Below are 14,004 nucleotides of genomic sequence, written 5' to 3' on the forward strand. Positions count from 1 at the left end.
GGACATTGTAATCAGGAACAAAACGGAAAAGACAGTATTGATGATTGAGATATCAGTACCCATCGATATCAGTACCATTGGCCAAAACAACACAGAAACTATTGTTCTTATCCTTTTAAATGCTGAGTGTAAAGCATGGAAGCTGCAAGTACCATTTTTTTTTTAATGTACTTTGTATGACTCGGCTTGGGTTACAACTGCCGACCTCCCATACTCGGAGCCGAGGCTCTACCTATTACACCACCATGTCTAGTGAGGGTGACAGTATTAAGGATATGGCGTAACAAACAACCCAGGGATGTGACTCTATCCCTATACCCCTTTTTCCTCCTAACTATACTTTCCCACTTTACCGGATACACACAAAACAATCGCATATCTTTAACTGACAAGAATTACAACTCCATCACACCTAGCTAATCTTAAGCTATGTATCATTCCTGTCTATATCTATTTATTCCTCCATTCTCAATGCTTCGAAGTACTTTTCCAAATCCAATTGAAGCCCAGTTCACTCGTGAATCAGATATATATTTAATTAACATTTTGAATAATGTGAATTTTCTTTAGCAAATGGTAAGAAGTAAGCTAACCACCTTGGGAAAGAAATTGAAGTGACCTTTCAGCTGTGAGTCCTACTTTAAACCAAGAGAAATAGAGGTTAAAATACCTCTCAATATTTGGTTGAGAATTATTTTTCCACAGACAGATTGATTGACTTTCATCTTCATAAAGACGGTTTTCATTGTGAAGTTCAGTGGACCTGTCTTTGCACCTTTGTTGAATGGGGTTGGGGGGGATTAGATAGGTGGTTTGCACTTTCCAAGTGGGTGGTGTAAAGTGAAGAACTTGCTGTCAGTTTGAATGAACATTATTTCAAAATACAGGTCCTGATGTCATCAGAGTCTATAGCTGACATGTCAAGACGATCCATAAACATATTGACCTCAGGTGGAAAATCCACTGTCAATGTGGCATGAAGTCAGGGACGATGAGGAGGGGTTGGCTGGGGACTTTCCTTTTGGAACAAATTACCGAATTTAAGCATTCTGCCTTGTCTTGTGTCGAGTCTGCTTTGGAACCATCAGAACAGAGTGGATCAATGGAAAACATGCCACAGCGATCTACTTCACTATCCCTCACCAGGTCTTGGAAGAGAGAGAAAGGTTGGAAAATTCAGCTTTCAGATGAACTTCACATTGTGTTGGCAGACACACGTTTATTTATTGCTGGTCTCATCAAACGAACTAAGGTTTCCCTCAGTAGGGTTTATCTTGAAATTGAGAAATGGGTTCATTGGAAGCAACTGCTTCACTACAAGTCTCCGTTTACCAAGCCAGTGAGGATTTAAAGGAGAGCTGCAGGTAGGCTCGGCTTCACTCCAGGCAGCAAACCCCATTCCTCGTCAATCTTTTCGTATCAATCTCAATCTTTTTATGCAGTACATTGAACATTTAAAAGTTGATAATGCCGGCTTTACTGTCCACAAAAAAATCCCTGTGGTGTGGATGTTGAAGATATTGAATATATAAACAGGACCGAGGAGGACTGACCCACACAATACGGGAATTTCAAAATGACGCGTTCCATCCCAGAATGCTTTTCCACACCTGTGCAGAAACACTCATCAATGGTGGCAATCGGCGAATGCTAATGCATATCGTGTGTGCAAGATAAGGATTGTTACCGAAAAATGGCTCACAAAGCTTCTAAAATAAGATCCAAATACTTGGAAAAGTGCCTGAGGAAAAGGGGTGTGCCTCTGCACAGTGAAAGAGTTGGAGAACTTTTTCAGCTCTCTGACATCGCTGAGATCTTACAGCTGCCCATATTGCAGACCTCCAATGGTGTGGGCCGGTGATAGACCTGAACTGTGGACGGACACGTGCTTCCCAAACCCTCGACCACTGCTACCAGTGAATGGACTTAGAACCTTGTGGGACTGCCTATTGTGATCATGGCAGCCTTGGTGATTTATTTAATGGATCTGTGTAATTGGAAAGACGATGCTTTGCATCATTATCAACAGAGAAAGGATAACCAACTCTTTGACAAAGGACATTTTTGCGATGTGAAAATATACAGCTTGTGCCAGCTATTAATTGATCACGTGTAAGCTTGGATATACCAGGCAGACTTCCCTGAGGGAGAGACCATGTCTGGTTTGGGTGCGTCTTTGCAGCGATGGGAAGATCATATCTGGGGCTTGGGAATGCACACGGTAAGTTTAAAAGCAACTTTAAAATGATATTTAATTAGCTTGGTTCTGTGAGGTTATAAATATATTTTGTTTGGTTCCAGAACCATGATAAATTATGCTATATTTTTGCATCCATTGCCAAAAGTAGATGTTGCACATGCATGCAACATCCATCGCTCGCAGTCGTTCGCTTGTATTAACAGGAAATGGTATGAACTTGGCATTGCTCATTCACAGATATTTCTTGTATTCCCTATATTTCTGAGAGTCCAAGTTGCATCTAGGAGAGTTGTGGTTAACCATTTTGAAATCGTCACTTCATTTAAATGCTGAAAATTGTTACAAATAATATATATGACATCGATTTTTTTCCGGTCAACGGCAGGTTAAAGCAGCCCGTCTAGCAGAAGTGAGTTGTTGAAAATCATACACAGCACATGTACAATGGGCCTTGTTTGCATTCGTACCATTTCAATAGTCCCATATTGGTGCATGCACACGGAGAAGGGGGAGGGGAGAGTCGATGCCCACGAAGAACAGGGGAGAGTAGATGCTGAAACTTGAAAACTGACATTCTGCTTCTGGTATATCACCTCATTACAACAGTTGAATGAGCAATGAGATATCAATTGATATTGTTATTGAAAGAACTCATCTCCCTATTTAAAATCATAAACAGTCAACCTGTTGGGAAATGTAACATATGATGATCGTTGTAATGCGGATCTGTTCTCTACACACTGCATTCATTTCTACTTATGAAAACCGTGAGCATCATTATAGGGCCATCGCATTTAATTGTTTTGGTTTCACTTGTGGGTCCAGGCATGCACTAACTGTGTGGGTCCAGCAGGGGGTGTTATCCGCATGACATTTGGTCAACGCCAAGAAGGCTTCTCTTCCAAGAAGTGTAATTACTGTAATGTTGTCAATCAGCTTTAATATTTTCCTCAAATAAACAATGATCTAATAGTGCCAACGGTAGAACCATTACATGCTTAACAAGAAAGAGCAATCAGAGATTGCAGCCCCTCACCAGGATGAGTTTTTATTGGTTTTTAAGGCTTTTGTGTTAAAACAAATATGGCGGCTGAACCACGTGACCGATGACGTCATCCCTTTTTTTTTTTCCTCCGCCAATTTATTCCTAGATGACGCTCAAGAAATTTCATCTTGCTTGGATGAAGTTTTGTACTTGTCGAATTATAACGTCATAATGGAGGCACCTATGACATCATCATTAACATATGTTATTCCCCATGGAGAGTTCTTTACAATGGGCCATGTCTCAATTTTTTCTATGCAGCACTTTGGGAGATATAGAGGTGCAAAGTATTTCGATTTTTTCCAAGTTGGCGTCCTACCACGTGACCTATGACGTCATAATTATCATTAAAAAATTCTACAGGAGGAGGCGCACCTATGGTGAAAATTTCCTGTCAATCGGACCAATGGTTGCAGAGAAAATCATATTTATCCTGTGCGGACAAACAGACAGACAAACAGCCAAATGCACTCAAATGCAATACCCTCTCCTCTGGCAAGGGTAATTACGGATACACGAAAATGTAAGACAGTGGAAAAGGCAACTTGTTTTATACTTGCATCTCTGCGTGTTCCCAACTCAAAGGCTTATCTTACAAATGATGCACACAGGATATTTTGCATCACATGACTGCAGATGAGACAACAAACTTTACACCCTAAGGATGATTGTCAGTACATGTGCTCCATAATGCAGTGCACATGGATGGCACTTTTTGCCAATTATACCCCACTCTCTCCATGCCTTGAAAGTTTGAACTGAGTATCAGACAGCTCAGATGTGAACACTTCAATAATTCAGTTATTGTGCTACCATGGATAGATCTATGACAAAAGATGAGCATGAACAGGTCAGAAGAAACATACAAAACCCTGAACAAAAATGTTGTGTTACATTGCGTGAAGAGTAGCCTTTTCCTTCCAGACTATGACTTTATCGGATAATAAGCACCTCTGAAAACGTTTCTTTTTTTACACACAATTCGTAAATGCTCCCAGTTTATTGAATTTCATCCTAATGTTGTTTGGGGGATTACAGCGAACAAATGATGTGGAACATACAAATATAGTTAGTTCTGTATCAGGTGTGAACACTTTTACAGCTGATGCTGTACCTAGAATCTCACATGTAAATTTCATAATATCCATTAGATCACTTTCTAGAATCTGAGCACCAATGCTCATCAGTCTCTGGTATCACAGTTGACATTTTTATAGGCTGCCATTGGTGTTCGGTACCAGATTGAGCAGGATCTGCACTACTAATGACTAAATATAGAAAATGGCAAAGTTTTAAAAAATCTTTAAAATCATCTTTGATCACAATTGCAAAACTGTACTTTGCTATTCCAGCATTTAAATGAGGTTTGTTCTTGGCATTTGTTTGGTTCTTCAAATGTTTTTCTCTAATACAAAATACCAAGTGATAACGATGGGAATGGAAAAAAATAAAAATATAACAAATGTCATCCTTCACCTGGCAGACATGCTGCAAGCTGGTGTTGCCTTTGGCAGCCATGAACTGCTGCAGACGTCTTCGCAGTCAGGGAGTTCATCCACACCAGGTGAACAGGCATGGGATGAAGACAGCACAGCTCGTATTTATGAGCGCTCTCGAATCAAGGCTTTGGCTGGTAGGTCAACCTGATATTTGACCCATCATTTAACCTTTATTTATCTTTTTATTTTGTACCTTCTCATTGCCCTTCCGCATGTTGAAGTCTGCATGCATTCAAGCAGCACGTAAAACGCAGTGGTGAAACCGATGAAGTTTTGATGGTGCTCCAATTTCTTGGAATTTTAGCCACACGCTGCCACTTCTGTATTTTTGTTTCAGAAAATAGCCCTTTGCACAACCTTTCGTGTCCTTGAACGCAAAGCACGGTGGGTGGCATGGTTACACTGATAACATACAAGTCAACGTGGAGTTAAAAAAAAAAAAAGGATTCCATTCCTGAGTTTAAGACTCAGGAGGAGCTTGTACATATATTACATGCAGGACAAAGGCATAAGTATGTATTTATAACATTTCAATGAATTGCAAGAACATTAGGAGACACTGAATAAAACAATATGTGGGATACTAACATCCTGAGATATCCAATCCATGAAAGATGAGCACAAGAAATATATTATTCATTATATTTAACTGGATATAATGCTAAATACACAGTGTTGTAAGAAACGTTGATTGGATGCTGAAAATATGAGCTGTACGCAAAGTAAACCCTTTTACTTATGTAAATAACTTCCAATAAAATTGAAGTATTTTGAATGTATTTCCATATATCATTTCAAAATATAGATACATTATCACATCAATACATATGTGGTGCTTTATTTTCAAGAATTTATTTAGTTGTTGCTTTCCAGGCAAGTACGAGCATTTGTTAAAATTATCAAAGAATTTGAAATTGTAAATTTTTAAATAAATTAAAAGATAAAGGCAAGTACAAATTTGACTTCGAAATTTGTTGATAAAATTCAGTTACGTATACCACCTTTGGAGGTCATTTTTCCCTGTAAAGTGGAGGTTTGCCTTTTTTGGGCACCGTGGTTCCCTTTTTGAAGCAATGTTTTACGGCCGGATGTCCTTCCTGCCGCCAACCCCATTGGTCACCTCTTACGTCATGCAGGGAATTACCAGTGAACTGGTACTCAATTTGCTGACCTCAGAAGGATGACAGGCTGAGTCAACCCCCCTGGCATTAATTCAGCGATCGACCAGGATTCGAACCCAGGATCCTAGGATCCCAAGCACCCTAACCGCTAAGCCAACACCAAGCTTAGTCACAGTTACGTAAAAAGATGAATAATTTTTTGATGGGAATTCCATAATATTCCTAAACATTAACCATAATCATGTGCTTCCTGATTTACTGCATGTGCTATCAATTGTGATGGCAGCAAGTGCAATAACAGTCAACAACATATCAAGATTGTTGAAATTTAAGTTACATGAATGGCAGCACAGTCATGTGTAAAGAGAAAAAAAAAATCGGCTCTCTCATCTTTGTGCAAGCTGAAAAAGCAGATCCTGTTTCTGATGATAGTCCCGATCGAGCAAGTCACCCTGCAGCGTTACAAGTACGAAAACATTAAATTATGGATTTTTTTAATGGGTCAGCTTACCCAGGGTCAGCTTAGCTTACATCATCCACTAATGTGTGATTCTTTCTCGTTGGCCATCATCAGTACAGAGCAATGCTCCACTTACTCTATTCCGGTGTATGGTTACCACAAACCCTTGTGCCGCACCAGCATATGCTGCAAGGGTTCTGTCCAGTAGGGGGGCAACTGCCATGCAGCCACCTTATTGATGCATCGATTACACTTTACAAGGATTTTACAGCTGGGAAATAAGATATTACATTTTAAATACCTATCTCCGGCTTTTGGTTTGGGAAATAAAGAACTGCACTGCTCCCAAAAATCAATGCATCTGTAATGCTACCAACAAGCAATGTTACACGACTGCCCTGCTACCCACAGTATCAGTCAGTTCCCCTCTCAAATAGCACATAGTCACGTGAAAAAGTAAGTACACCCCATGTAAAGTTTTGACTTTTTCAACATATTTCAACATACAGCTATTTGATCTTCATTTCAACAATATTGATAGATAAAGGTGATATAATATAACAAATATCATGAAACATTTACATTTTGTAGTCCATTGTATAACTTAAATAAACATAAATGCAAATTTCACATGTGGAAAAAGTAAGATGTGCAGATCAGTGACAAAAAAAATCTTCATTTAATCCATTTCAAATTCAGGCTGTAGCACAACAAAATGTGAAAAAGTCAAGGGGTGTGAATACATTCTGAAGGCACTGTATATAATTAAATTTAAATAAAATAAAGACTTTAAAGGTCGTGTTAAAAAAAATAATTCTGGAAGTTTACCGCCGTTGATGCATTTTCTATTACACCACCTTATCTAACATGTTACATTGCTTATTTGTGCCTGGTGTGTCCTTAATGATGTCCTTTAAAATAGTGAGTTTCCTGTTTGGAATGATTTCCAATTTTGTTTGACTGCCACAGGTAGACAGAATAAATAATAATAAAAAAAACCTCACTCTGCACATGTGCAATTGAGACTAATTCAGAGCCAAGGTACAGTAAAACGAAAGGTTTGTTTTCCAATTAATGTTCCGATTTGTGTTCAAAATATAACATTCGATTCAAATAAAGTTGTTCCTCGATAATAAACTGATGTTTTTTGGACGGACGGACAGAGATTGACAGACATGGCTTTGCATGCATGGTGTAATTACACAGACGCAAACACATCTGGACATGTAGAGGCATGAACTCATGTACATATATATCCACTCATTTCAATACCTCTCACAAGTTGGTGGGAAGTAAGAGTGTCCCAGAATTTGCAGCCTCAAAACTTCACTGAGGTATTTGTTCGAGTTTTAGGTCAGATTTGATTTTATATTGGAGAGCCAGGAAACAATATCTCTCCGTTCTCAACACTGAACTCTCTTATCTGTCTCCCTCTTCCAAATCCTGGTGGCGTCTGGTCAAATCTGTTTCTGGTGTTTGTTCCCCCTCCATCCCCTCCCTCACCTCAAACGGCTACACGGCTGACTCCGCACGTGAAAAAGCTGAATGCCTCAACTCTGTGTTTGCCTCTCAATCTTGTGTCCCAAACCCATCCCTCTCTGTACCCACCGTACCCAGTCGTACCCAGCTGCTCCTGGACTCTGTGTCCTTTCCTCCTGACAAGGTGGAAAAGTTTCTGTCAACCCTCGACTCTGATTCTGCAACTGGACCTGACGGCATCAGCCCACGGGTCCTAAAATCCTGTTCTTCCGCTCTTTCACTCCCTCTCTCTGTTCTCTTCACCCTCTCTTTTGCTCAAGGTCATCTGCCATCTGCTTGGAAATCAGCCAACATCACCGCTTTGCACAAAAAGGTGCAAAAACAGATCCTAGCAACTACAGACCAATCAGCCTTCTCCCAATTATCAGCAAAGTCATGGAATCCATCATTGCTTCAGATATGAAATCTTTCCTCTTCTCCAATGGCTTGATCTCTGATCATCAATTTGGTTTCAGACCTGGTCACTCTACTCTGGACATGCTGCTTCTGCTTTCTCAACAATGGATGGAGGTCCTCAATGCCAAACAGGAAATTAGAGCTGTCTCCCTTGACATATCACGTGCCTTCGATACGGTCTGGCACCCCGCTCTGCTCACCAAACTCTCCTCCTTTGGTATCCATGGAAAACTCCACGCATGGCTGGCGGACTTCCTCTCTAGTCGTAGTCAACATGTGGCCCTGAATGGGTTTCTCTCATCTCCTCTTCCTGTTCAGGCTGGAGTTCCCCAAGGCAGTGTTCTGGGCCCTGTGCTTTTTCTGGTCTTCATCAATGATCTCTCTGACTCTTGAAAATCCTCTCTATCTCTTTGCTGATGACTCTACTCAGCTCCATTCCTCATCCGTCAGATCGGCAGTCTGCAGCCTCCTCACTCTGCAGACCTGGACAAAATCACAGACTGGGCAAACAAGTGGAACATGTCTTTCAATCCTGACAAATCTCACACTCTTACGATGTCTCTCCGAAAAGACCGACTGGACAACCCTCCCATCCACTTTCTGAATAATCCTCTCCAAGAAGTTCTGTCACTCAAGCTTTTGGGTCTCACTATCTGCCATGATCTTTCCTGGGAAAACCACATTTCAAATCTGGCCTCCAAAGCCAGTTGCCGACTGGGCATCCTCCATCGTGCGAAGTCCTTCTTTGGCACACCTGAGCTCCTCACCACATACAAGGCTTTCATCTGCAGCTCAATGGAATACTGCTCTCCCCTCTGGGCTGGTGCTCCTGCCTCACACCTAGCTCGTCTTCACGCTGTTGAAACCAAAGCGTTCAGAATCATTGGAATCTCCCTGCGATGAAGCTAACTCCAAGGGCCTTTCACTCACTCACCGCAGGCAGGTTGGTGGTCTTTCCGTCTTCTACCAACTCCTCTCTGGCCTTGCCCCCCCCCCCCCCCAGCTCTCTCTGGGCTCTGTCCCCCAAATATTCCTGCAGGTCGCACAAGATCTGCCTGCAACCCTCTTATGGTTAAACTGCCAAAATCAAGACTCTCTGCTCATCTTCACTCTTTCATTCCTCTTTTCTCCCACCTCTGGAACAAACTCCCTCACTCTCTTCAATCCCACTCCACCCTCCACGTCTTTAAAACAGCTGTTCACCACCATCTCTTATCCTCCCCCATCCAAAACCTTGATCTTTTCTACCCCTGCTTATTTCACCTCAAATCCACTTTTTTGAAATACCAACTTCTGTCCTGGAAGTCCTTAGTGTCCTTGTGTTTTATACTTCTCCCACCCCCCCACCCCTTTCCACGCCTCCTCCCCCCAAGCCCTCTCCCTCCCACACATCTCCCTATGTTTGTGTGCTACCCCTTCTTTCCCCATCTTGTCTTCTGCTCCCTCTTTTTATATATTTTGTTTGTCTGGTTGATTTGTTTGTGAAATAAATGTTAGCTCTTTCACGAGCCTCGATTCTGTATACAAATATATATATATATTGAAAGGATTTTGTATTACAATAGAAGCTTACAATTCATGGAGCTGATGTAAATTAATTACTAGGAAGGAAAAAAAATATGTAACTTTGGGAACATGCCGTTCGTTCCAAAGGTCTACTTTTATGGCAGATATTTGACAGCCACAGTTAACTACTAGCAGATTGAGAAGACTGTGTGCTCTACAATGAATTGCTATTTGGTGGCAGTGCGGGAGATAACGTGGGCTGCATCTAATTCCATCGGGTATTGAAAGTAAAAAAGAAACCTTTTAAAGGAAAGCTTGCTGCTAGGGAACTCTTTTCATATTAATATTCATTTTAGGATAGGCATAAATAAATACTAAGAGAACTAGAATGACACTCGGTAGAGCACACACCTCCTGAACATACCTGGCTGAACACTTTACGTTTTCTATATACACCGATAGGCCAGATTTGGATCCGGAACTTAATCTAAATCAAATCAGCTTGTTCTTGTCACCGAACGAACTCATCCACCAAATTTTGTTATAGTCCCTCCACAACGTTTTGAAATATCGTGCTATGTATCGTTTTTGGCTCTATCTCTCGATGGTGAAGTATCATTTAACAATGATAGTATCCATATCTGGCTGGGTCCAGATTCTGATCTTCACCAAAACAGATCATGGGTCGAGATGGGGGAAGACTTGAGATGCCGATGTACCATTTCCTTGAAGCCTTTTCGATCTACCCTAATGCTTCCAGCTTTAGGTACCTCAGACTCCTAAAGAGACGGATGTGATGCTCGTGCACCCACCCTTAGGGGAGAGCCAGACTCTAATGACCTATTGACAAACACCTTTTATAACATGCAAGTAGTTCTGATTTTTCGAGAAAAGATTTGGAACGATGGAGGATGGAAAGTTGCTCATTTCCAGATCCAGGAGGGAAGACCTGCAATTTGCAGAAATCCATGTTTGGAAGTTTACAGATTGGGTCAGATCCACCAAATCACAGAAGGCCTTAGCTGTAATGTCATGGCTGCTTATTGCAGAGCTGACACAGCCAGTTAACATGGTGACCGTTGGAACCATTGCAGATGAGGAACAGGAGTTAGGATGGATGGTTGAGTTGATCAGTGTTGGTGAAATAGTGGTATATGTAGGAAGTCATTATCATTTGTCGGACAGTATGCCACACAGACAAACCGTTTGTCATGGTATACGTAACCATAACTATTACAGAAGGCTCGGAGAGGTTAGTGTGGACAATGGTTAGTGAGAATGCTGAATTGAGTTATTGACGGAGACGTGAACACCTCCTCCGGAATGGCGGAAGGGCCTGTCATAACAGAAGAGGGAATAGTCTTGGAGAGACGTGACTATTCCCTTGGGAAAATCGGGAACATTCTGTAAGAAGATCATTTCTGTGAAGCGTACAGTAACCTGGACGTTGAGATCAGTGACATTAGAACCGAGACCTTGAATATTAGCGAACCACATTATGGAGAGGGTAGGAGGAGATAGCACACAGTGGGAATGGCAGGAAATGTACTTTGCATTGTCAATGGCATGGGAACTACTACTACTACTACTACTACTACTACTACTACTACTACTACTACTACTATCTTCTACTACTACTACTACTACTACTACTACTACTACTACTACTACTACTACTACTACTACTACTACTATCTACTACTACTACTACTACTACTACTACTACTACTACTATTACTATCTACTACTATCTACTACTACTACTACTACTACTATCTACTATCTACTACTTACTACTACTACTATCTACTACTACTACGACTACTACTACGACTACTACTACGACTACTACTATTACTATCTACTACTACTATCTACTACTTACTACTACTACTTACTACTCCTACTTACTACTACTACTTACTATTACTACTACTTACTATTTACTACTACTACTTACTACTACTACTTACTACCTCTTACTACTCTTACCACTCTTACCACTCCTCCTCCTCCTCTCCAGCTATAGAGCATAGTGACCCCCCCCCCCCCCCTTAGGGTTTGCCCTTTTTGAACTTCGTTCCCTTGGGATGAAGATGAGCAGGGGAGGAGGGACACGAGGTTCTGGCAGGAACTTTATAATTTTATTTGGCCATGATGCCGGTGATAGCTCGCCTACTTTTCACGAAGGACACTGCGGGGTGAAGTTCTTCAGTAGTTTGTTTATAATGAATATTATTTTCAAAATGTAAAACCACAGAATTGTATTTTCGGACACCCTCGTGCTCAAACACTGTGCAAGCAAGTTCTGCTTTCACATGGAAATAGTTTTCACAATCAAGTCCTCGATATTCAGCAAGAAAGTTTACATTAAGGGGGAAAACCCCATTATAAATAATGGTATTTGTAAAGTTCATTAGCGAGGAGGTTTTAACTTTGTTTTACACGTGATTGAGGTTTTAACCTGGTTGTTTCAGGCTGCACGTCCTGGAATGAAATTAGTTTCTGCGTCTGTGGTCTTGACCGGAACCTCTGGAATGCCTGATATAACGTGTGGTTTTATGGGTATGTTTTTACCGAAGTATTAGCACAAGTTGACGTGGAAAAGGCGGGAAATGTTATTGAATTTTGTGAACGCAAAATATTTTCTCTCTATAACAACAAATGCATCACAAACATCTTCATGTTTGAACCTGTTTGAACCTGTTTGACAAGATAGTGCAAAGGTACGATCGTGCACTTACCTTTGAGCTCAGCTGTCAAGTCTGGGTTTGATTCCCTGTCTGACTTGAAACTGGATTCGTGTTTCACAGGCAGGGTGTTGCAGGAACGCTGTTCATCCCCCATTATAGCGCTGTTCATCCCCCATTATAGCGCTGTTCATCCCCCATTATAGCGCTGTTCATACCCCATTATAGCGCTGTTCATCCCCCATTATAGCGCTGTTCATCCCCCATTATAGCGCTGTTCATCCCCCATTATAGCGCTGTTCACCCCCCATTATAGCGCTGTTCACCCCCCATTATAGCGCTGTTCATCCCCCATTATAGCGCTGTTCATCCCCCATTATAGCGCTGTTCATCCCCCATTATAGCACTGTTCATCCCCCATTATAGCGCTGTTCATCCCCCATTATAGCGCTGTTCACCCCCCATTATAGCGCTGTTCATCCCCCATTACAGCGCTGTTCATCCCCCATTATAGCGCTGTTCATCCCCCATTATAGCGCTGTTCATCCCCCATTATAGCGCTGTTCATACCCCATTATAGCGCTGTTCATCCCCCATTATAGCGCTGTTCATCCCCCATTATAGCGCTGTTCATCCCCCATTATAGCGCTGTTCATCCCCCATTATAGCACTGTTCATCCCCCATTATAGCGCTGTTCATCCCCCATTATAGCGCTGTTCATCCCCCATTATAGCGCTGTTCATCCCCCATTATAGCGCTGTTCATCCCCCATTATAGCGCTGTTCACCCCCCATTATAACGCTGTTCATCCCCCATTATAGCGCTGTTCATCCCCCATTATAGCGCTGTTCATCCCCCATTATAGCGCTGTTCATCCCCCATTATAACGCTGTTCATCCCCCATTATAGCGCTGTTCATCCCCCATTATAGCGCTGTTCATCCCCCATTATAGCGCTGTTCATCCCCCATTATAACGCTGTTCATACCCCATTATAGCGCTGTTCATCCCCCATTATAGCGCTGTTCATCCCCCATTATAGCGCTGTTCATCCCCCATTATAGCGCTGTTCATCCCCCATTATAGCGCTGTTCACCCCCCATTATAGCGCTGTTCATCCCCCATTATAGCGCTGTTCATCCCCCATTATAGCGCTGTTCATCCCCCATTATAGCGCTGTTCACCCCCCATTATAGCGCTGTTCATCCCCCATTATAGCGCTGTTCATCCCCCATTATAGCGCTGTTCATCCCCCATTATAGCGCTGTTCATCCCCCATTATAGCGCTGTTCATCCCCCATTATAGCGCTGTTCATCCCCCATTATAGCGCTGTTCATCCCCCATTATAGCGCTGTTCATCCCCCATTATAACGTTGTTCATCCCCCATTATAGCGCTGTTCATCCCCCATTATAGCGCTGTTCATCCCCCATTATAGCGCTGTTCATCCCCCATTATAGCGCTGTTCATCCCCCATTATAGCGCTGTTCATCCCCCATTATAGCGCTGTTCATCCCCCATTATAGCGCTGTTCATCCCCCATTATAA

General features: G+C 41.9%; 1 protein-coding gene across 2 annotated transcripts in view; it reads left to right on the forward strand.

The window, feature by feature from the left end:
* LOC137428285 (spectrin beta chain, non-erythrocytic 1-like) overlaps window positions 1–14,004 on the forward strand; it is a 261,054-nt gene that overhangs the window by 29,062 nt on the left and 217,988 nt on the right. For both annotated transcript variants that reach the window (XM_078779311.1, XM_078779310.1), the window contains exon 2: window positions 4,729–4,878. In XM_078779311.1, coding sequence (XP_078635437.1) covers window positions 4,731–4,878 — 148 coding nt within the window. In that variant the 5' untranslated portion in view covers window positions 4,729–4,730. The remainder of the gene's footprint in view (window positions 1–4,728; window positions 4,879–14,004) is intronic.

Source organism: Myxine glutinosa, chromosome 5 (genome assembly GCF_964187855.1).
Source record: "Myxine glutinosa chromosome 5, kmMyxGlut1.1, whole genome shotgun sequence".
Lineage (NCBI taxonomy): Eukaryota > Metazoa > Chordata > Myxini > Myxiniformes > Myxinidae > Myxine > Myxine glutinosa.